Source organism: Bos indicus, chromosome 1 (genome assembly GCF_029378745.1).
Source record: "Bos indicus isolate NIAB-ARS_2022 breed Sahiwal x Tharparkar chromosome 1, NIAB-ARS_B.indTharparkar_mat_pri_1.0, whole genome shotgun sequence".
Classification (NCBI taxonomy): Eukaryota; Metazoa; Chordata; class Mammalia; order Artiodactyla; family Bovidae; genus Bos; species Bos indicus.
The window spans coordinates 66,365,386-66,391,072 of NC_091760.1; the positions used below are offsets into that span (position 1 = coordinate 66,365,386).

General features: G+C 34.7%; 1 protein-coding gene across 4 annotated transcripts in view; it reads left to right on the forward strand.

The window, feature by feature from the left end:
• STXBP5L (syntaxin binding protein 5L) overlaps positions 1 to 25,687 on the forward strand; it is a 321,677-nt gene that overhangs the window by 131,911 nt on the left and 164,079 nt on the right. For all 4 annotated transcript variants that reach the window (XM_070788639.1, XM_070788654.1, XM_070788646.1 and 1 more), the window contains exons 8-9: positions 12,758 to 12,841; positions 17,853 to 17,976. In XM_070788639.1, the coding sequence (XP_070644740.1) occupies positions 12,758 to 12,841; positions 17,853 to 17,976 (208 nt within the window). The remainder of the gene's footprint in view (positions 1 to 12,757; positions 12,842 to 17,852; positions 17,977 to 25,687) is intronic.

Below are 25,687 nucleotides of genomic sequence, written 5' to 3' on the forward strand. Positions count from 1 at the left end.
ACTATATACATACTGTGGAATGCTATTCTGATAAGGAAGATTCTTCAAGCCATATTTTTTAAACAAAAGATGTAGAACGGTAAGGTTAGTATAAAATCACTTGAATAATGAATTTATGTTTTTACTTACGTATTTAAATATTCAAGGGAAAAAGCCCCAGAGAAGATGTACAAATCTGGGAAGGATACTAGTGATTGGCATTGAGGAAAATGGTCAAAAATACTCACATTTTACTTGTGTTGTTCAAATTTTTATGAAAAACTATAATGTGTATTAGTTGGGTAATTAGAAATTAAAAGGAATGCAAAATAAATTAGTGTTAGAGGCAGAAGACTGTGTTTGTATTGTGATCCACTGCTTATTATCATATAACCTTGAATAAATCTCTTGACTTCCTGTAGTTTAGTTTTTCCATCAAAAGCCTTTGTCACATACAAATTCTTGATTTGAATGTATTCAGTCTTATCAGTTTTCCATTTGACTCCTGCATTTTGTTTGTTACCTGCTAGATATTTCCCTTCCTAAGGGAAAATGCAGTTTTATTTTTTCTATCAGTTTTAAGGCTTTCTGTTTCACAATTTGATTTTAATCTATATGTAATTTATTTTATGGTGGTTTGTTATAAGGGTATGCTTTCATTTTTATATACAAATTATTTATTTATTGAATAGTCAATTCAGTTTACACTGATTTATAAGGACATCTCACTTATGTATCAAGTTATTACTTTTGAGTGGGTCTTTGGGCTTTTTTCTCTGTTGCATTGATACATTTATCTATTATTCTACTGATGGCACACTTTATTAGTTATAATATCTTTACTAAATATCTTGATATTTGGTAGCCCCTCTCCATTCTCATTTTCTCATCTTGTTTTCTTTTATGACCATTTATTCTACTATATAAGTTTTAGGATTAGCTTATCAAACTCTATGTAAATCCTTGTTGGGACTCTGAAACATGGACATATTGATGAATTTAGAGAATATGTACATCATTAAGACATGAGTGTTGTATCTTCTCATCTTATAAACAAGATATATTTACTTTGGCTTTCTTTTATGTCTTTCTGTATAGCTTTACAACTTTTTCACAAAAAAGTCACACATATCTTTTGTTAGCTTAATTTTAAGTCCCTTACAGACTCTATTGCTCCTATGAATTAATTTTCTTAAAATCTGTTTCATAATTAATTGTTAGTGTATATGTGTTAATCACTCAGTTGTATCCGACTCTTTGCAACCCTGTAGACTGTAGCCCACCAAGCTCCTTTGTCCATGGAATTCTCCAGGCAAGAATATTGGAGTGGGTAGCCATTCCCTTCTCCAGGGGATCTTCCCAGCCCAGAGATCAAACCCAGGTCTCCTGCATTGCAGGCAGATTCTTTGCTCTCTGAGCCACCAGGGAAGCCCATATAAAATACTATTCATTTTTGTTATTTTGTATCCAACTACATCACCGAATGTTTGCTTTCAGTAACTGTCTTTAAATTATTTGAAATATTCTGTGCATAAAAGGATAGCAATTATAGACAAATTTTATTTCTTTCATATTTTGGTGTAAATTATTTTGGTGTAAATTTGTATTTTGGTGAAAAATTAATCAATAGTCAATTTTTGAAAGAAATGAAAAATTTTATTCAAGCCAAGTTGAAGAATATAACCTGGGGGGGTGGTCCTAAGATGGCAGAGAAATAGGATGGGGAGACCACTTTCTTCCTTACAAATTCATTGAATGAACATTTGAACGCTGACCAAATTCCACAAAACAACTTCTGAATGCTGGCAGAGAACATCAGGCACCCAGAAAGGCAGCCCATTGTCTTCAAAAGGAGATGGAGAAGTCTTGAGGCTATTGTAAGAATAAGACTGAAAACCAGAGGCAGGAGGCTTAGGTACAAATCCTGAGAACACCAGAGAACTCCTGACTCCAGGGAACATTAATCGATAGGAGCTCATCAAAAGCCTCCATACCTACACTGAAACCAAGCACCACCCAAGGGCCAACAAGTTACAGAGCAAGACATACCACGCAAATTCTCCAGCAACACAGGAACATAACCCTGAGCTTCAATATACAGGCTGCCCAAAGTCACACCAAACCCACTGACATCTCAGAACTCACTACTGGACACTTAATTGCACTCCAGAGAGAAGAAATCCAGCTCCACCCACCAGAACACTGACACAAGCTTCCCTAACCAGGAAACCTTGACAAGCCACCCGTCCAACCCCACCCACAGCGAGGAACCTCCACAATAAAGAGGAACCACAAACTGCCAGAATATGGAAAGGCCACCCCAAACACAGCAATACAAACAATGTGAAAAGGCAGAGAAATACTCAGCAGGTAAAGGAACAGGATAAATGCCCACCAAACCAAACAAAAGAGGAAGAGATAGGGAATCTACCTAATAAAGAATTCCATATAATGGTAGTGAAAATGATCCAAAATCTTGAAAACAAAATGGAGTTACAGATAAATAGCCTGGAGACAAGGATTGAGAAGATGCAAGAAAGGTTTAACAAGGACCTAGAAGAAATAAAAAAGAGTCAATATATAATGAATAATGCAGTAAACGGGATAAAAAACACTCTGGAGGGAACCAACAGTAGAATAATGGAGGCAGAAGATAGGATACATGAGGCAGAAGATAGAATGGTAGAAATAAATGAAGCAGAGAGGAAAAAAGAATTTAAAGAAATGAGGACAACCTCAGAGACCTCTAGGACAATGTTAAACACCCCAACTTTCGAATCATAGGAGTCCCAGAAGAAGACAAAAAGAAAGACCATGAGAAAATACTTGAGGAGATAATAGTTGAAAACTTCCCTAAAATGGGGAAGGAAATAGTCACCCAAGTCCAAGAAACCCAGAGAGTCCCAGACAGGATAAACCCAAGGCAAAACACCCAACTGCTAAGTCACTTCAGTCGTGTCCGACTCTGTGCTACCCCATAGACGGCAGCCCACCAGGCTGCCCTGTCCCTGGGATTCTCCAGGCAAGAACACTGGAGTGGGTTGCCATTTCCTTCTCCAATGCATGAAAGTGAACAGTGAAAGTGAAGTCGCTCAGTCGTGTCCGACACTTAGCGACCCCATGGACTGCAGCCTACCAGGCTCCTCCATCCATGGGATTTTCCAGGCAAGAGTACTGGAGTGGGGTGCCATTGCCTTCTCCAAAAACACCCAAAGACACATATTAATCAAATTAACAAACATCAAACACAGAGAACAAATATTAAAAGCAGCAAGGGAAAAACAACAAATAACACACAAGGGGATTCCCGTAAGGATAACAGCTGATCTTTCAATAGAAACTCTTCAGTCCAGGAGGGAACGGCAGGACATACTTAAAGTGAAAAACCTACAGCCCAGATTACTGTTCCCAGCAAGGATCTCACTCAGATATGAAGGAGAAATCAAAAGCTTTACAGACAAGCAAAAGCTGAGAGAATTCAGCACCACCAAACCAGCTCTCCAACAAATGCTAAAGGATCTTCTCTAGACAGGAAACACATCAAGGGTGTATAAACTCGAACCCAAAACAACAAAGTAAATGGCAATGGGACCATACTTATCAATAATTACCTAAAATGTAAATGGGCGGAATGCCCCAACTAAAAGACAAAGACTGGCTGAATGGATACAAAAACAAGATCCCTATATATGTTGTCTACAAGAGACCCACCTCGAAACAAGGGACACATACAGACTGAAAGTGAAGGGCTGGAAAAAGATATTCCATGCAAATAGAGACCAAAAGAAAGCAGGAGTAGCAATACTCATATCAAATAAAATAAAGACTTTAAAATAAAGGCTGTGAAAAGAGACAAAGAAGGACATTACATAATGATCAAAGGATCAATCCAAGAAGAAGATATAACAATTATAAATATATATGCACCCAACATAGGAGCACCACAATATGTAAGACAAATGTAACAAGTATGAAAGGGGAAATTAACAATAACACAATAATAGTGGGAGAGTTTATACCACACTCACACCTATGGATAAATCAACTAAACAGAAAATTAACAAGGAAACACAAACTTTAAATGATACAATAGACCAGTTAGACCTAATTGATATCTATAAGACATTTCACCCCAAAACAATGAATTTCACCTTTTTCTCTAGTGCACATGGAACCTTCTTCAGAATAGATCACATCCTGGGCCATAAATCTAGCCTTAGTAAATTAAAAAAAATTGAAATCATTCCACGCATCTTTTCTGACCATAATGCAGTAAGATTAGATGTCAATTACAGGAGAAAAACTATTAAAAATTGCAACATATGGAGGCTGAACAACACACTGCTGAATAACCAACAAATCACAGAAGAAATCAAAAAAGAAATCAAAATATGCATAGAAATGAATGAAAATGAAAACAACCCAAAACCTATGGGACACTGTAAAAGAAGTGCTAAGGGGAAGGTTTATAGCAATACAGGCTTACCTCAAGAAACAAGAAAAAAGTCAAATAAATAACCTAACTCTGCACCTAAAGCAATAAGGAGTTCATGATCCGAGCCACAGTCAGCTCCTGGTCTTGTTTTTGCTGACTGTCTAGAGCTTCTTCATCTTTGGCTGCAAAGAATATAATCAATCTCATTTCAGTGTCGACCATCTGGTGATGTCCATGTGTAGAGTTTCCTCTTGTGTTGTTGGAAGAGGGTGTTTGCTATGACCAGTGCGGTCTCTTGGCAGAACTCTATTAGCCTTTGCCCTGCTTCATTCTGTACTCCAAGGCCAAATTTGCCTGTTACTCCAGGTGTTTCTTGACTTCCTACTTTTGCATTCCAGTCCCCTATAATGAACAGGACATCTTTTTGGGATGTTAGTTCTAGAAGGTGTGGTAGGTCTTCATAGAACCATTCAGCTTCTTCAGCATTAGTGATCGGGGCATAGACTTGGATTGTCTTGATATTGAAAGGTTTGTCTTGGAAACAAACAGAGATCATTCTGTTGGTTTTGAGATCACATCAAAAAACTGAATTTCGGACTCTCTTGTTGACTATGATGGCTACTCCATTTCTTCTAAGGGATTCTTGCCCACAGTAGAAGATATAATGGTAATCTGAGTTAAATTTGCCCATTCCGGTCCATTTTAATTTGCTGATTCCTAAAGTGTTGATGTTCTCTTGCCATCTCCTATTTGACCACTTCCAATTTACCTTGATTCATGGACTTAACATTCCAGGTTCCTATGCAGTATTGCTCTTTACAGCATCAGACTTTACTTCCATTACCAGTCACATCCACAACTGGGTGTTGTTTTTGCTTTGGCTCCATCTCTTCATTCTTTCTGGACTTATTTCTCCACTGATCTCTAGTAGCATGCACCTACTGACCTGGGGAGTTCATCTTTCAGTGTCCTACCTTATTGCCTTTTCATACTGTTCAAAATATATAAGAAGTATAGTTGAAGTATATAATAAGTGTAATTAAAGTATGGTTGACTTAGAATAGTAATTAGTTTCAGCTGTACAACATAATGATTTGATACTTTTATAGATTATGCACCATATAAAGTTATTATGATATTATTGCTTACATTGCTTGTGCTATACCTCTTAATACTCGTCACTTATTTTGCTACCTTCCCCCAGTGGCAACCACTAGTTTTGTTCTCTGTACTGTGAATCTTTTTCTGTTTTGTTATATATTTGTTTTACTATTTTTAGATTCCACATATATAAGAAAACATATACTATTTATCTTTCTTAATCTGACTTGTTTCACTTAGTATACTGCTCTCCAGGTTCGTTCATGCTATCACAATTGGCATGATTTCATTCTTTTTTGTGGTTGAGAAATATTCCTCTGTGTGTGTGTGTACCACATCTTTATCCATTCATGTGCTGATGGACACTTAGGTTGCTTCATATCTTAACTATTGTAAGTGATGCCGCAGTGAACATTGGGGATGTGTATATCTTTTTAAATCAGTGTTTTAATTTTCTTTAGGTAAATACCCGGGATTGGAGTTGCTGGATCATACAATAACTCAATTTTTAATTTTTTGAGGAACCTCCATACTGCTTTCCATAGTGGCTGCATCAATATATGTTCTCCCGACAGTGCACAAGAGTTCCCTTTTCTGCACATCCTTACAAATGCTTGTTAATTATTTGTGGTCTTTTTGATCACAGCCATTCTGACAGGTGTGAGGTGATATCATTGTGGTTGGTAATTACTAATGTTGAGCTTCTTTTCATGTACCTCTTTTATGTCTGTATGTCTTCTTTGGAAAAATACCGTTTTTAAAATCAGATAGTTTGTTTTTTGGTACTGAATTGTATGAGTTCTTATATATTTTGGATGTTTGTTTCATCGTTTGCAAATATTTTCTCCCATTTCATAGTTTTTTCTTTTTATTGATGCTTTCCTTCTCTGAGCAAAAGATTTTTTAGTTTGATGTAGTGTCATTTGCTTATTTTTGCTTTTTTGTCCTTGTCTGAGGAGACAGATCCAAAAAGTATTACTGATACTGATTTCAAAGAGCATATTGCCTGTTTTCTTCTATGAGTTTTTCTATTTCAGGTTTAAGTGTTTTGTCCATAGAGTTTATTTTTTTATAAGTTATGAGAAAATGGTCTAGTTTCATTCTTTTACATAACTTATATAAAGAAACTGTCTTCTTCCCATTTTATATTCTTGCCTCCTTTGTCGTTGATTAATTGACCATATGTGCATGGGTTTATATCTAGGGTTTCTGTTCTGTTTGATAGATCTACTTGTCTGTTTCTGTGCAGCATCATACTGTTTTGATTACTTTAGCTTTATAGTATTTTTTTAAATCAGGGCATGTAATACCTCCAGCTTTGTTCTTTCTCAAGATGGCTTTGATTATTCAGGGTCTTTTGTGGTTCTATTCAAATTTTAGGGTTATTTGTTCTAGTTCTGTGAAAAATGCTGTGGGTATTTTGATAGAAACTGCATTGAATCTGTAGATTGCTTTGGGTAGTATAGACTTTTTAACACTATAAATTCTTCTAGTCCATGAGCATAGAATATCTTAATGCTTATTTGTGTTATCTTCAATTTATTTCATCAGTGACATATAGTTTTCAGAGTGTAGGTCTTTCACCTCCTTGGTTAAGTATATTCCTAAGTATTTTATACTTTTTGATGAAGCTTTAAATGGGATTGTATTCTTGCTTTCTCTTTCTGATAGTCATTTTTAATGTATAGACATGCTGATATATATATGTATATATTCATTTTTCTGCATCCTTACTGAATTCTTATTAGCTCTAATAGTTTTGAGTGGAGTCATTAGAGTTTTTTATATGAAGCATCATGTCATCTGCAAATAGTGACAGTTTTACTTCTTCCTTCTAATTTGGATGCCTTTATTTATTTTTCTTGTCTGATTCCTGTGGTTAGGACTTCCAATTTTATATTAAATAAGAATGACATTCTTTTCCTGTTCTTGATCTTAGAGAAAAAGTATTTGCCATGTACTTTTCACCATTTACTATAATGTTTACCTGTGGTTTTGTCACATATGGCCTTTATTATGTTGAGATATATTCCCTCTATACCCACTGATGAAAATATTTATCATGAGTGATTGTTGAATTTTGTCAAATGCCTTTTCTGCACCTTTTGTAATGATCATGTGATTTTATCCTTCCCTTAGTTAATGTGGTGTATCACAGTGATTGATTTTCAGATACTGAACCAAATTTGCACTCTTGGGAGAAATCCCATTTGATCATGGCATAAGATTCTTTTTATATGCCATTGAATTTTGTTTTCTAATATTTTGTCAAGGATCTTTGCATCTGTATTTTTCAGATTTATTGGCCTGTAATTGGACAGGGAGGCCTGGCATGCTGCGATTCATGGGGTCGCAAAGAGTTGGACACAACTGAGCGACTGAACTGAACTGAATTTCCTTTTTTGTAATGTCTTTGGATTTGGTATCTATGTAATACTGGATTCAAATAATGAGTTTGGAAGTGTTCCTTTCTCTTTAATTTTTTGGAAGAGTTTGAAAGGGATAAGTGTCAATTCATTCTTAAATGTTTGGTAGAATTCAAGTATGAAGCTATATGATCCTGGACTTTGTTGGGAGCTTTTTTTTTTTTTTTTTTTTTTTTTTTAATTGCAGATTCAGTTTCATTACTGGTAATTGGTCTTTTCATATTTTCTACATTTTCTTGGGATATTTTACATTTCTTGCAGTTTGTGCATTTCTTCTAGATTGTCCAAGTTGTCGTATAAATGTTTGTAGTATTCTTCAGTTATTGCCTTTCTGTGCTATCTTTCAAAACTTCTTGTTCATTTTTTATTGTATTTATTTGGGCCCTCTTTTTCTCTTGATAAATCTGGCTAAAAGTTCATCAATTTTCTTTATCTTTAAAAAGTTAACCTCTTAGTTTCATTGATTTTCCCCCCCCCATTTTTGTGTCTCTGTTTCATATATTTCTCTCCTTGGGCTCTCTCCTTTTCTTTGTTATTTCCTTCCTTCTAATTGTTGGGCTTTGTTTTATTTTTGTAAGTCTCTTAAATTTCTAGGTTTTTTTTTTTTTATACTTTTGTTTGTTTCTTGAGGTAGGCTTGTAATCTATAAACTTCTCAACTGTATTTGTTGCATCCCATAGATTTTGGGAAGTTGTGTTTCTATTTTCATTCATCTCATCTTTAAATTTCCTCTTCGATTTGTTCATTGACCCATTGATTTTCTAGCAACCTATTGTTTGGTCTTCAAGTGTTTGCATCTTTTCCACCTTTCATCCTATAATTGATATCTAGTTTCATACCCTTATGGTCAGAAAAGATACTTGATGTGATTCTACTCTCCTTAAATTTATTGAGATTAGTTTTGTGGCCTACTGTGTGATATGTCCTGGTGAATATTCCATGTGCTCTTGAAAAGTGCATATTCTGTAGTTTCTGGATGGAATGCTTAGTAAATGTCTATTGAGTTCAACTGTCAAAGTATCATTGAAGGCCAGTGTTTTCTTTTTGATTTTCTGTCTGGGTGATTTATTCATTGTTGTAAGTTGGGTATTAAAATCCCCTACTAATACTTGTTATGGCAATTTCTGCTTTTATTATGTCTAATAAAAATATTATGTCTTTTATTATGTCTGTTATTGTTTGGCTTATATATTTAGTTGCTCCTGTTAGGTACATGTATATATTTATTAATATTATTTCCTCTTTTTGGGTTGAGCCCCTTAACATTATGTGATGCCCTTCTTTTCCTTTTGTTACAGTCTTTGTTTTAAAGTCTGTTTTGCTGATATGAGTCGTATTACCCCTACTTTGTTTTCATTCTGTTTGAATGGAACATCTTTTTCCATCCTTTCACTTTCAGTCTGTGTGTGTCTTTAGCTCTGAACTGAGTCTCTTATAGACAGCATATAGATGAGTATTTATTTATTTATTTTTATCTGTTTAGCTACCCTGTGTCTTTTTGTTGGGGCATTGAGTTTACTTCCACTTAAAGTGATTATTGATAGGCATGTGCTTTTTGCCATTTTGTTATATGTTTTCTGGTTGTTTTTGTTGTTGTTCAGTCCATAAGTCATGTCCAACTCTTTGTGACCCCATGAATTGTAGCATGCCAGGCTCCTTTGTCCTTCACTATCTCCAAGAGTTTGCTCAGATTCACGTCCATTGAGTTGATGATGCTATCTAACCATCTCATCCTCTGCTGTCCCCTTCTTCTTTTGCTTTCCATCTTTCCCAGCATCAGGGTCTTTTCCATTGAGTTGACTCTTTGCATCAGGTGGCCACAATATTCGAGCTTCAGCTTCAGCCTCAGTCCTTCCAGTGAATGTTCAGGGTTGACTTCCTTTTGGATTGACTTGTTGGATCTCCTTGCAGTCCAAGGGACACTTAAGAGTCTTCTCCAGCACCACATTTCACAAGCCTCAAATGTGATCAGTCTTATTTATGGTTCAACTCTCGCATCCATACATGACTACTGGAAAAACCATAGCTTTGACTATGCGGAACTTTGTTAGCAAAGTTATGTCTCTGCTTTTTAATATGCTGTCTACTCCAGTACTCTTGCCTGGAAAATCCCATGGACGGAGGAGCCTGGTAGGCTGCAGTCCATGGGGTCACTAAGAGTCGGACACAACTGAGCAGCTTCACTTTCACTTTTCACGTTTCACTTTCATGCATTGGAGAAAGAAATGGCAACCCACTCCAGTGTTCTTGCCTGGAGAATCCCAGCGATGGGGGAACCTGGTGGGCTACTGTTTATGGGGTCACACAGACCCGGACATGACTGAAGCGACTTAGCAGCAGCAGCAGGCTTGTCATCACTTTCCTTCCAAAGAGCAGATATCTTTTAATTTCATGGCTGCAGTTGCTATTCACAGTGATTTTGGAGCCCCAGAAAATAAAATCTATTGCTTTTTCCCCTTCTGCTTGCTGTGAAGTGGTGGGAGCAGATGCCATGATCTTAGTTTTTTGAATGTTGAGTTTTAAGCCAGCTTTTTCACTCTCCTCTTTTACCCTCATCAAGAGGTACCTTAGTTCCTCTTTGTTTTCTGCCATTAGAGTGGTATCACTTGCATATCTGAGGTTGGTGATATTTCTCCTGGCTACCTTGATTCTAGCTTACGTTTCATTCAGGCCAGCATTTTGTGTGATGTACTGTGCATATAATTTAAATAAGCAGAGTGACAACATACAGCCTTGACATACTCCTTTCCTAATTTTGAACCAGTCTTTTGTTCCTTGTTCGGTTCTAACTGTTACTTCTTGGCCTGCATACAGGTTTCTCGGCAGGTAAGGTGGTCTGGTATTCCCATTTCTTAAAGAAATCCACAGTTTGTTGTGATCCACACAGTCAAAGGCTTTAGCATAGTTAATGAAGCAGAAGTAGATGTTTTTCTGGAATTCTATTCCTTTTTCTGTGATCCAGTGAATGTTGGCAATTCGATCTCTGCTTCCTTTGCTTTTTCTAAATCCAGCTTGTGCATCTGGAAGTTCTCAGTTGGTGTACTGTTGAAGTCTAGCTTGAAGAATTTTGAGCATTACTTTGCTAGAATTTGAAATGAGTGCAATTGTGCGGTTGTTTGAACATTCAGTGTCATATTATAGGAAAAATCATCAGCACAGCAAGTAATATTTAGCTGAGTGACTGAATCTTGAGTATGATCATCCAATCATTTTCTGTTCTCAAATGCTTTTCTTTTGAAATGAAGTATGTATATTTTAATTGTCTTATTTATTGATTTACAAGTCAATATCAACTATGTTTAATAACATGAATCTCTAGAATATCTTTGTGAACTACTGAGAGTTCATCAGTCACCAATTTGAAACACTGACTTAAGTCAGAGATAAAATTGGATTTGATAGAAAATAACTTGAAGCCAAATTTGTGGCCACATTTTACAAGTGCATAGGCCTGAATGGCATATACACTGTTTATTCAGTTATCACCTTTATTTCATGTTCATTTTCTCTTCTATTTTTCTGTTATTCTGGTTTTCCCATTTATTTTTATGTTGTGTCATACATACTTATGCTTCCCTGGTGGCTCAGATTGTAAAGAATCTGCCTGCAATGCGGGAAACATGGGTTCAATCCCTTGGTTGGGAAGATCCCCTGGAGGAATGTCTGGCAACCCACTCCAGTATTCTTGCCTGGAAAATTGCCACGGACAGAAGAGCCTGACAGGCTACAGTCCATGGGGTCACAGAGTCGGACACGACTGAGTGGCTAAGCACAGCACATATATACTTACACGTTGTCTCATTTCATTGGTATATATTTATATTGAATAGAGTTCTTTTGCCAATAGTTTTCAATGTTGAAAATAATCAGGTTTGTCTACAAGCAATAAATGCTGGAGAGGGTGTGGAGAAAAGGGAACTCTCTTATACTGTTGGTAGGAATGCAAACTAGTACAGCCACTATGGAGAACAGTGTGGAGATTCCTTAAAAAACTGGAAATAGAACTGCCTTATGATCCAGCAATCCCACTGCTGGGCATACACACTGAGGAAACCAGAAGGGAAAGAGACACGTGCACCCCAATGTTCATCGCAGCACTGTTTATAATAGCCAGGACATGGAAGCAACCTAGATGCCCATCAGCAGATGAATGGATAAGAAAGCAGTGGTACATATACACAATGGAGTATTACTCAGCCATTAAAAAGAATACATTTGAATCAGTTCTAATGAGACGGATGAAACTGGAACCTATTATACAGAGTGAAGTAAGCCAGAAAGAGAAACACCAATACAGTATACTAACGCATATATATGGAATTTAGAAAGATGGTAACAATAACCCTGTGTACGAGACAGCAAAAGAGACACTGATGTATAGATCAGTCTTATGGACTCTGTGGGAGAGGGAGAGGGTGGGGCGATTTGGGAGAATGGCATTGAAACATGTATAATATCATGTATGAAACGAGTCGCCAGTCCAGGTTCAATGCACGATACTGCATGCTTGGGGCTGGTGCACTGGGACGACCCAAAGGGAGGGTATGGGGAGGGAGGAGGGAGGAGGGTTCAGGATGGAGAACACAGGTATACCTGTGGCGGATTCATTTTGATATTTGGCAAAACTAATACAATATTGTAAAGTTTAAAAATAAAATAAAATTAAAAAAAGAAAATAATCAGGTTTGGAAAGATTGGTATTTTAAATAAAGTTGTATTATGTAGTATGATTTTACTTTATTAACGTTAATCTTTATTTGGAACAAGCTAAAATTAATGTTAGAATTACAAAAATGATTGTTCTAATGTTTTCCAGTTGCTAATAGGTTATGAAAATGGTACTGTAGTTTTCTGGGACTTGAAATCCAAGAGAGCAGAACTGAGAGTTTACTATGATGAGGTAAGTGATTTCTACTGAAATATTTGAAAAGAGTATCGTGATTTTATGCCTGTTGTCTACTTTTACTCCTTGTACATTACCAATATTTTTATTTTTGGAAAGCTGCCTCATTTTGATCCAGTGTCTCACATTGCCTTTTGGTTTTTGCATGAGTTTCATGCAAAAACTCGGAGTTGTTCCACTCGGAGTTGTTCTCTTGAGTGGAAATTTTGCCTTGATGAACTATTTTTAAGCTTTTTTGACATCTTATGTATATTGGTTTCTATTACTTATATTTTTCTTTTCTTTAGGCTTCATGATTATTTCTTACCTCTTTGTCCTTAAGGTCTCTAAAGATACTGTTCATGTCTTTAGAAAATTGCTTTTCTGTGGCAGAAAGTTTATGTAGTCAGTTGGAAAGGCTTTATTGTCTAATATTTGCCTTCTTAAAATAGAGAGAGATTTTTAAAATAGTAATACTTATTGTTACTAAGAATCAGATCTTAAAGTACATTTTATCATACAGAATTGAGATTTTAGATTTTCATGTAGAGAAATCAATGAACTCATACTGAGGAATAGTCTCTTAATTGATCTTCAGGTGTTCACAGATTGATTCTAGGCCATTAAGTATTTTCTTCTTAAGAGGCTAATGAGAAAAGAGTGAGGCTAAGGGCAAAAGATGAGAAAGGGGATTTATGTATTGTAGCTGTGGAAATAAAGGTGATCATCTAGGCTCTCTATTAAATTTTAAAAACTGGTACAGTGGTGAGAGATAGGAAGAAAATACAGGTCATAAATCATTGTCTAGCATTACCCAGGCTTAAATAGAAAGAGTGCCAGAGAATTCAAGACAACACTAAGATAAATACAAAAAGAATTTTGAAAAGAAAACACATTTTTAAAAGAACAGTTCCTTTTTGTGCTCCCTTCCATCCCCTATAGTAAAATTTAAATTTTGATGCTTAAAGATGCAAGCCTTTAGTTATTCCATAACTGCTACCCCTATTCATTTCTTAGTGGTCCTGGCAAAATTCAATTTTATGTTATATACAAGATTATTATCATGGTAACAAAGAATTCAGAAATAAATGATATAACAGCTGGGTAATTTGATCATGATTGGTGAGCAATATTCTGGCAAGCAATATCATACAATTATGTGCTTTATGAGCAACTTACAGGGCACCTTTAATCATAAGAAGGTCCTGGAGAGCTAAGCTAGGGTTTTCCTTTTGTTAAATATATAAAAATAAAGAATGAGGATGGAGATCATTTATTCTGCAAAACTACCCTTTAGATAAGAGTGCAAATACCATCTGTGTGTTTAGCCACTTGGAACTAGAGTAGAGCAGCTGAAATGGAAATCCAGATGAGAATGCTCAGTTAACTAGTTTTCTTGTAGCTTTAAAAAGTGTGGAAGGAAAGTTTCTAACCTTAAAAAGTAAATTAAAAAAAAAAGTGAACGCAATTTTGCAATGAAATGTCTATATAAATATTAACAATGTTAATCAGTAGAATACTTTACCTATTTTATATCTAGAATTATATAAATTATATAAAATCTATATAATGCATAATTATGTCCTGTCATTTTAATAAAGATAGTTATATACTTCATGTTATTACTAAACTTATAAAAATTTTCTCAGCACTTTTCCCCTCATAGTTTGAAATCATCTGTAATACTTACCTGAAAAAGTATCTAATAAGTCACCAAGGATCCCTTCTTAGTCTTTTAAGTTCCTCACTAAGCCTGTGACTTTACATCAGTCCGACTCAATGGACATGGGTTTGGGTAGACTCCAGCAGTTGGTGATGGACAGGGAGGCCTGGCGTGCTGCGGTTCATGGGGTCGCAAAAAGTCGGACACGACTGAGCGACTGAACTGAACTGAAGCCTGTGACTTTACATCAGTCCTTCATTCTTAAATGGTTTATTCATTTGTTTGTATTGTTCCCATCTCATCTTTTCCACCCCTCCTTTCTCCATCATTGGTTCTTTCCCTAACTCTCCTTTAAATTATACTCTTCAGGATTCTACGTCTTCACCCTCTTTTCATTTCTTCATTGCTTCAGTTTGCATTTATGTTCATATTCAGCCTCCCATCATTTCAAATATTACCTATATTATGCTGATAAATTAAAATTCATATATCTTTGGTGCAAATATCTAGTAATATATTAGGTAACTTCAGATGAATATTCCATTGGCACTGAATTAGTACTTAAAGACCTAATTCTCTCTCTGTGTTTTTATTTCAGTTTTTCAATTTTGATTTGGTTATTTCAATTTAAAACCCACAGAGTCTTGGTTGACTCTTTTTTCTTCCTCATGTGGTAGAAGCAGTCACTCTTGCAGTCTTCATGATCCCATTTTTATATTATCTCTCATTTATCTCCTCTCTTTTTTCATTTCCACATTCAGTGTCCTAGTTGAGGATGTTATCTTTTGCCTTGAAGACTATAGTAGACTTTTAACTAATCACATTTCCTTGGATATCTTAGCTTTACAATATATCTTTCTCACAAGATTATCATTTTAAGACATAGCTGATCGTAATTTCCTACCTCAGAACCTTTAAATGGGTCCCAATTGTCAACAATACAAAGTCTTATTCCTTGACAGTCTTTGCTTTGAACTTAATTTATGGCATTCTTCTATACACTCCTCATACTTCAGACATATTACTGTCTCCTAAACATACCATTTACTGCTCACTTCAAAGCCTTTGCTTCTGCTTATACTTTATCTTGAACTCCCTTCTTTCCTCTTATGCATATCAAAGTTCTGTTAATTCCTTAGCAATTGTAAAGCTATTTGTACAGTATAGCTACTTGATAAATAACTACTGATGAATTCAGAGTTTTGTAAATACAAGATCATTTTCAGAAATAAGTATACAAATTTTATTTTCACATTAGCTGTAAAGTTTTTGTTTCATCTATATTTTAAAAATAATCTCTAACAGAGAAATCTCTCAGAGTTTTACATGAGGATAATCTTTTAATTCCTTTAGTAACTGCTGTTTTTCCTTTTTTCAGATTGTTACTTAGCTTTTTGGGTTTCCTTTGTCTTTTTTGTTTACAAGAAATTCAGTTACAGTCACTGAATTAACCAAAGTTACTAGTGTTTTATTTTCCGTATTGTTTTCCATTTTAAAAATTCTTCTTTAATTAGTTGTATTATATTTGGTTTTTCAGAAAACCCTTAAAGTCCTTCTTAAAGAATGGAGTAGGGTGTAATCAAATAAACAGAAATTAAATATTTACCCATTAAGTCAAGTTCAAATGTCAGCTCTTCAGTCTCTTCAATAAATGATTATTTGACTTCCTATTCTTTAATAACAGGTTGGTTTTACATGCCTACTCTTCTATACAATAAGTGTACTTCTTTTATACAACTTATTTTGATTTTATGTTATATCTATTATTTTTATATCTGTCTTCTCCAGTAGACAAATTCAGTGGGAAATAAAGATTAGGGCTGGGGATGCTCTCTCTGCACCTACCATTTTTAGCAAAGTAGTCTGAGAGAACTTTATTAAATTGACTAAGGTTCATCCAGGTTAACATGTAGAGGAGGCAAGACGTGGCCTTTCCCTTTAGACACATACAAAAATGAGAAGAAATAAGCAGAGAAGACAAAGAAGTGTTTTTTTCACTCTCACTGCCTCTACTGAACTCTGATAGTAAAGAAATCTTCTCTGCCCAGTAATGGAGACCAGGGTGAGAGAAAAAATAAGTCTGTTGTGTCATGGTATCATTTTCAATTAATCAAATCTTATCTTGAGGTCCACTGATATGCTGTTTCATTTCTAATATGTCTAATGATTGCTCTAGCCATCATTTGTCTATAATAATACTTATTGTTTGGAAATACATGTGTGTGTAAATATATGTATAAGTTTGGTATAAATAAATATATTCATAACTTAGTTGTATAAATATAAATAATAACAAATATATCCATGACTTAATTTTATAAATATAGATTAAAAAACTAAATATTAAAAGTTCCAAACAATAAGTATTGTTATAGTTTCCTTTCTCATAGTTGTTTAAGTTCCTTTAAGGAAAGATCATGCTGTATACATCTGTTCAACTTTTGTGTCTACTAGAGTTTCTTTCATTGTGCAATAAATAGCACATTACCCAAGTTCCCTTTATACTTTACTAATTTTGAAAGAATACCAAGGGTGTGGCAACATTTGATAACATAAATACTTATTCATTTCACAAATATTTGGGTACCTACTTTATGTAAGATATTGTATAATCATGGGGAATAAAACAATTTAGGAAAATGTAACAATTGCTTTTTAATTTATTTATAACTACAGAATGAATCTGTAAATACAAACAATTTTAAGCTCTTCCTGCTTTAAGTCAATTTAAATAGCATATGTTAGAGTTAACATAGTTCATTGATTCCAAATATGGGTTTTGTAGTTAGATGTTGGATTTGAGTAGTGTAACCCGAGCAAGGATGTCTCAGTCTTTCTAGCCTATTTTACCATGTGTAATTTGGAAAAACATAATATCTGTTTGGTAGGATTAAATGAGATAATGTACATAAACTGCTTACCTTGGGGTCTGACACATAGTAAGCCCTTAAATTGCAACTCTAACATAAATTACTTTTTAAGTTGGTTACTTTAAGTGAAATTAAAGTAAATTCTGCCTCATCCGAGATTATCTTCTGTTAACCTTGCTTTTACTTTCATGTAATAGTTTTCAAAGAAGCATTAAAGGATATGGGGAAGACATAGGATTTACAACAAAAAGTTCTGGGATCCAACAAAATGAAATTTACTTAACTTTTCTTTTTCTAAGGAGATAAAATTTTACAGCCTCTTATATGCCTATAGAGAGTTGAAGCCAAAGGTAGTATGATCTAGGTCAGAAAAATTACATGTTTCTTAAGTGTTATTGCTATAATAATTCTGTGCTAAAATATTTTTCCTTTGGAATATAGAATGATATATCAACTTTCTTCCTCCTCTACTTGTTTTTAATTGTTATTTCATTAGGCTATTCATTCAATTGATTGGCATCATGAGGGCAAACAATTCATGTGCAGCCATTCAGATGGTAGCTTGACTTTATGGAACCTGAAAAGCCCAAGTCGTCCTTTCCAGACCACAGTTCCACATGGTAAGATATATGCTTTCAAAAGAAAGAAACTCTGGAGATGCAGTGCCACTACTTGAACTAGGAAAGTTGGTATCAGTATCACTAAAAAGAGGTAATAGAACATAGCTTCTGATTCTAAATACCCCTTTATACCTCCTTCAGATCCCCACCTTATGACCCAAAGTTTCTAACCTTACCTTCCTCCTGTTTGTCAACTTTTTTACATTGTAACTGAACGTATATAGAGACCTCCCAGGCAAAAATCGAATAATTGATGATTGCTGTTCCTGAAACAGAGGAAATGATGCAGGAATTTGACCAATTTTAAGGGGTAAGGAAGCTAGTGAGAGAATGGCACTTTATGGATCTAACTCTTAGATCTAATTTCTATACTGCTTTAGGGTCTTTTGTCTTCTAAATTCTCCCATTTATTTTCACTTATGCCATTTGAGTACTGTGGTTTTTATTGTAGGTTGTATTTCTTATTATATTCCTCATTGAAAGGAGATATTTAGGATTTATGTTGGTTCTACCTAACTGGACAGAATAAAAATGTCAAATGTATGAATAACTTTTATTCAGAGGCTGTATTATTTTCCATAATATAGGTGATCTGAGTTTTCATGTTTACTTCATACTCTTGGTTGTAAGAATAGAAAAGTCAAAACCTAGAGGTTAATCAAATACATTGTGTTACAGTTTCTGGGTGTTTATTATAGTTTTACATTTAGAAAATTGTGGTATGTTTGTATAGTGGGTGACCCATAAATCAAAAGATGGAATTATTCCAACTTGGGTTATTCTGCCATCTTTTTGTGCCATCATGTTCTATCTGCAAAAGACTAAATTATTGCAGCATTTATCTTAGCAGTTTACATAAGAGATTACCTTACAATTAGGCACTTAACTTAGAGATGCTTTATTTATTTATATAGAAGTACAATTGATATATTATTTATAGTAGTTTTGGGTATACAATATAGTGATTAAATATTTTTATAGATTGCCGGATGCCATGATCTTTGTTTTCTGAATGTTGAGCTTTAAGCCAACTTTTTCAGTCTCCACTTTCACTTTCATCAAGAGGCTTTTGAGTTCCTCTTCACTTTCTGCCGTAAGGGTGGTGTCATCTGAATATCTGAGGTTATTGATACTCTTCTATTCTGCCTTTCATTTACTTTATAATTAAGTTCAGTTCAGTCACTCAGTTGTGTCCTACTCTTTGTGACCCCATGAATTGCAGCACGCCAGACCTCCCTGTCCATCACCAACTCCCGGAGCTCACTCAGACTCACGTCCATCGAGTCAGTGATGCCATCCAGCCATCTCATCCTCTGTCATCCTCTTCTCCTCCTGCCCCCAATCCCTCCCAGCATCAGAGTCTTTTCCAATGAGTCAACTCTTCACATGAGGTGGCCAAAGTACTGGAGTTTCAGCCTTAGACATACACAATTAATTACCATGAAGTTCCAAGTATACTTGAGAAGAATATAATTTCCTTTTACACGAAGGTCAAATTTCAAATTCTTATTTTTACTTTGTACTATTTAAATCTTCACTGTTTTTATTATTGAGTTTTGAGTTCTTAGAGAAGAACTTATTATTAAAACCTCTATTATTGTGAATTTTTGCTTGTAATTCTATTCATTTTGTGTTTATACTTTAAAAATCAAATAGCTAAATGTGGCTCATAATGTTTATCAGATCTTCTATGATTTAACTGATATATTGACTAGTAACCAATTTCTGAGAAACTGGTATTAAAATTTAATGGTTATAGAATTATCTGCTCTCTGTAATTCCATACTTTTTTTGTTCCATGTATTTTAAGATTTTATTGTTAGACATTCATCATGTCTCCTGTAGAGAACATATAGTTGGGTCTTGCATTTTTATTCACTCTTACATCATTTAGTTGGAATGTTCACTAATATTAAATATACTTACTTATGGTATTGCATTTTTGTTCCTTTTATCTCCCCCTTTTGCCTTCTTTTGGATTATTTGAAAGTTTTTACTATAATTCATTTGAATTTACATATAGGCAACTTACCTTCATCTTCACATATTCTTTTTAATCAGTTGCTCTGGGGATTACAGTATACTTCCTTAACTTTCCATATTAGAGTTAATTGTAACACTTTACATAAAATGTAGAAATTTCACAACCACATATATTTATTTACCTTCACCCATTGTCCTTTATGCAATATTTATCATATTTATTACATCTAAATACAATGTTTTAATTTTTACTTTGAATACACTTAAGTATTTTTTATTGTTGTATAAACTTACAATGTTAGTTTCAGGTGTACAACTTAGTGATTCAGTTGTTGTTTCAGATTATATTCCAACATAGGTTATTACTGAATATAATTCCCTGTTCTATACAGTGAATCCTTGTTGCTTATCTATATTATGTATAGTAGTTTATATCTATTCATCCAGTACTTGTAATTTTCCTCTCCTTCCTCCCCCTTTACATTTGTTTTCAATATCTATGAGTCTGCTTATATTTTGTATATAGATTCATTTGTATTATTTTTTAGATTGCACATATAAGTGATATCATAATGTTTGTCTTTCTCTGACTTACTTCACTAAGTATAACGTTCTCTAGGTCCATCCATGTTGCTGCAAATGACAATATTTCATTCTTTTAATTGCTGAGTAATATTCCACGGTTATGTATATGTGTCACACACCACATCCTACGACAGTCATTTGTTGATGGACACTTGAGTTGTTTCCACATCTTGGCTATTGTAAATAGTGCTGCTATCAACATTGGTGTGCATATATCTTTTTGAGTTAGAATTTTCTTTTTTCTTTCTTTTTGGATATATACCCAGTAATGGGATTGCTGGATCACATAGGTAGCTCCATTTTTAGTTTTAAAGGAACCTCCATACTATCCATAATGGCTATAGCAGTTTATGTTCCTTCCTGCTGAGTTCTCTTTTCTCCACATCTTCTCTAGCCTTTATTATTTGCAGACATTTCGATAACCATTTTGACCACTCTGAGACTTAACTTATTCTGTTTTTGACTTGCATTTGACTAGCATTTCTCTAATAATTAGCAGTCTTTTCATATGTCAGTCATCTATGTCTTCTTTGGAAATAATGTCTGTTTAGGTCTTCTGCCCACGTTTTGATTGGGTTGTTGATTTTTTTAAAAAAAATATTGAGTTGTATGAGCTCTGTGTATATATTAGGTATTAAACCCTCAACAGTCACATAATGTAAATATTTTATCCTATTCTGAGGGTTGTCTTTTTGTCTTGTTTATGATTTTCTTTGTTGTGCAAAAGCTTTTAAGTTTAATTGGGTCCCATTTGCTTATTACTGTTTTTATTTTCTTTACTCTAGGAGATGGGTCAAAAAAGATCTTGATGCAGTTATGTCAGTGTTCTGCCTATGTTTTCCTCTAAGAGTTTTATTGTACTCAGTCTTACATTTAGGTCTTTAATCCATTTTGAGTTTATTTTTGTGTATGGTTGTTAGGTACTGTTCTAATTTTGTTCTTTTACATGTAGCTGTCCCGTTTTCCCAGCACCACTTATTGAAGAGGCCGTCTTTTCTACGTTGTATATTTTTGCCTCCTTTGTCATATATAAGGTGACCATGAGTGCATGGGTTTATCTCTGGGCTTTCTATTATGTACTATTGATCTATATTTCTCTTTTTCTGCAAGTACCATACTGTCTTGGTTTCTATTGCTTTGGAATATAGTCTGAAGTCATGGCACCTGATCCATCCAGCTCCATCTTTCTTTCTCAGTATTTCTTTGGCTATTCAAAGTCTTTTGTGTTTCCATACAAATTTTTAAATTATTTGTTTCAGTTCTGTGAAAACATGGTGGTAATTTGACAAGGATTACACTGAATCTATAGATTGCCTTGATATTATGTTTTTTTTTTAACAATATTGATTCTTCCAATCCAAGACCATAGTATTTTCTTTCCATCTGTGTCTTCTTTAATTTCTTTCATCAGTGGCTTATAGTTTTTGGCATACCAGTCTTTTGCCTCCCTAGGCAGGTTTATTCCTAGGTTTTTTCTTTTTGAAATCATAGTAAATGGTACATTTTCTTTCTTACAGTCCATTGTTAATGTACAGAAATGCAACAGATTTCTGTATATTGATTTTTATCCTACAACTTTACTGAATTCATTGATGAGCTCTGATAATTTTTTGGTAGTATATTTTGAATTTTCTATGTATAGTATTGTGCCATCTGCAAACAATGACACTTTTATGTCTTCCTTTCCAGTTTGGATTTCTTTGTTTCTTTTTGTTGTATGATTGTCATGGCTAGAACTTCACAACTATGTTGACAGAGTGAATGTCCTTTTTTTGTTCTTGATCTTAGAAGAAATGCTTTCAGCTTTTTACCATTGATTATGGTGTTAGTTGGGCCTTCCCTGGTGGCTCAGATGGTAAAAAATCTGCCTGTAATGTGAGAGACCAGAGTTTGATCCCTAGGTTGGGAAGATCCCCTGGAGAAGGGTGATACTTCTGCCCACTTCAGTATTCTTGCTTGAAGAATTCCCGTGGACAGAGGAGTCTGGTGAGCTACAGTCCATGGGGATTGCAAAGAGTTGGACATGACTGAGAGAGGAACACTTTCACTTCATGATATTAGCTGTGGGTTTGTCAAATATGGCCTTTATTATGTTGAGGTATGTTTTCTCTGTGTCCTCTTTCTAGAGAGTTATCATAAATAAATGTTGATTTTTATCAAAAGCATTCTGCACCTATTAAGATGATCATATGGTTTTTATTCTTCAATATGTTGATATGGTGTATCACACTGATTTGTGGATATTGAAAAATTATTATCCTTGGGATGAATTCCATTTTTCATGGTATATCATTCTTTTATGTATTGTTTGATTTGGTTTGTTAGTATTCTGTTGAGGATTTTTGCATTTATGTTCATCAGTGAAATTTCCCTATAATTTTCTTATTTGTGTGTGATATCTTGGTCTGGTTTTGGTATCAGGTGATGCTTGACTCATAGAATGAGTTCAGAAGCATTCCTTCCTCTGCAGTTTTTGAAATAGTTTGAGAAGGATAGGTTCTAACTCTTCTATAAATGTTTGTTAGGATTCACCCGTGAAGTCAATTTGTTCTGGACTTTTGCTTGTTGAGAGTTTTTTTTTTTTTTCCCCCGAAACAAAGGACTTTATTATTATTTTTTTTAATTTTATTTTTAAACTTTACAATATTGTATTTGTTGAGAGTTTTTAATTAATCACTCAGTTTCATTACTGGATTGCTCATATTTCCTATTTCTTCCTGGTTTAGTCTTGGGAAGGTGTGCCTTTCCGAGAATTTGTCCATTTCTCTTAGGTTGCCCATTTTATTGGCATATAGTTGTTCATAGTAGTCTCTTATGATCCTTTGTATGTCTGTGGTGTGGGTTATAATTTTTCTTTCTTTTCTGGTTTTATTGATTTGAGTGAGCCCTCTCCTTTTTTTCTCAATGAGTCTGGCAAAGGATTTATCAATTTTGTTTATATTTTCAAAGAACCAGCTTTTACTTTCACTGATCATTTTTATTTTTTCTTAGACTCAATTTTGTTTCTGCTGTCATCTTTATGACTTCTTTTGTTGTACTAACTTTCAGTTTTGTTTGTTCTTTTTCCAGTTGCTTTAGGTCTAAGGTTAGATGTTGCTTATTTGAGATTTTTCTTGTTTCCTGAGGTAAACCTGTATATACTATAAATTTTTCTCTTAGAACTGCTTCTGCTGCATCTCATGTTTGGATCATTTTTCATTTTCATTTATGTCTAGGTATTTTTTAATTTCCTCTTTGATATTTTCAATGATCTACTGATTGTTAAGTAGCATATTGTTTAGCCTTCATGTATTTGCATTTTTTACATTTTTTTTTCTTGTAGTTGATTGACTTCTAGTTCTCCTAGTGTTTTTCTTGGAAAAGATACTTAATATGATTTCAGTTTTCTTACATTTATTGAGGGCTTTTTTCTTTTTTTTGTGGCCTAGTATAATTTATCCTGAAGAATGTTCCATGTGCACTTGAAAAGAATGTGTATTCTGCTTTTTGATGGAATGCTCTATAAATATCAATTTGCTCTAATGTGTTATTTGCTCTAATGTGTTATTTATGGCCTGTGTTTTATTACTGATTTCTTTTCTGGATGTTCTGTCCATTGATGAAAGTGGGGCGTTAAAGTTTCCCACTCTTATTGTGTTATCGTCAATTTCTCCTTTTATGGCTGTTAGCATTTGCCTTATATATTGAGGTGCTCCTATGCTGGGTGCATATATATTTACAATTGAATCTTCTTCTTGGATTGATTCCTTGATCATTATGTAGTGTCCTTCTTTCTCTCATAACAATCTTTATTTAAAAGTCACTTTGTTGTATGTAAGTATTGCTGCCTCAGCTTTCTTTTGATTTCTATTTGCATGGAATACCTTTTTTCCATCCCCTCACTTTCAGTCTGTATGTGTCTCTAGATCTGAAATGGGTCTCTTATAAGCAGCATATTTGTGGGTCTTGTTTTTGTATCATTCAGCCATCCTGTATCTTTTGGTGGAAACTTTTGGTCCAGCTATATTTAAGGCAGTTATCAATTTTTATGTTCTTGCCATTATTTTGTAAATTGTTTTGGATTTGATTTGTAGCTCCCCCCACCCCCACCCCCCCCCCCCCCCCGCTTTCTTCTCCTCTTGTTCTATTTTCTTGTGATTTGATGACTATCTTTAGTGTTATGCGTGGATTTTTTTTCCTTTTCTGTTTATCTAGGCATCTGTTATTGCTTTTGGATTTGTCACTATCAAGAGGTTTTTGTATAGCAATCTATATATACATGATTGTTTTAAGTTGCTTATCTCTTACTTTCAAATGCATTTCAAAAACCTTGCATGTATACTCTGCTCCCCCTCACGATTACTGTTTTTGATAACATATTTTGCACCTAATTGTTTTGTGTATCCCTTAACTGTTTATTGTGGATGTAGATGATTTAATGACTCATCTTTTAACCTCCCTACTGGTTTTGTGTATGGATGGTTTTGAACCTTTACTGTATCTTTGCTTTACTAGTGAGCTTTTTCATTTTATGATTTTCTTGTTTCTAATTGTGGCCTTTTCTTTTTTACCTAGATAAGTTCCTTTAATATTTTTGTAAAGCTAGTTTCAGTTCAGTTCAGTTGCTCAGTCATGTCTGACTCTTTGTGACCCCATGAATCACAGCACGCCAGGCCTCCCTGTCCATCACCAACTCCCAGAGTTTACTCAAACTCATGTCCATTGAGTCAGTGATGCCACCCAGCCATCTCATCCTTTGTTGTCCCCTTCTCCTCCTGCCCCCAGTCCCTCCCAGGATCAGAGTCTTTTCCAATGAGTTAGCTCTTTGCATGAGGTGGCGAAAGTACTGGAGTTTCAGCTTCAGCATCAGTCCTTCCAATGAACACCCAGGACTGATCTCCTTTAAGATAGACTGGTTGGATCTCCTTGCAGTCCAAGGGACTCTCAAGAGTCTTCTCCAACACCATAGTTCAAAAGCATCAATTCTTCAGTGCTCAGCTTTCTTCACAGTCCAACTCTCACATCCATACATGACCACTGGAAAAACCATAGCCTTGACTAGATGGACCTTTTTTGGCAAAGTAATGTTATTAAAAAGCTTTTTAATATGCTGTCTAGGCTGGTCATAACTTTGCTTCCAAGGAGTAAGTGTCTTTTAATTTCA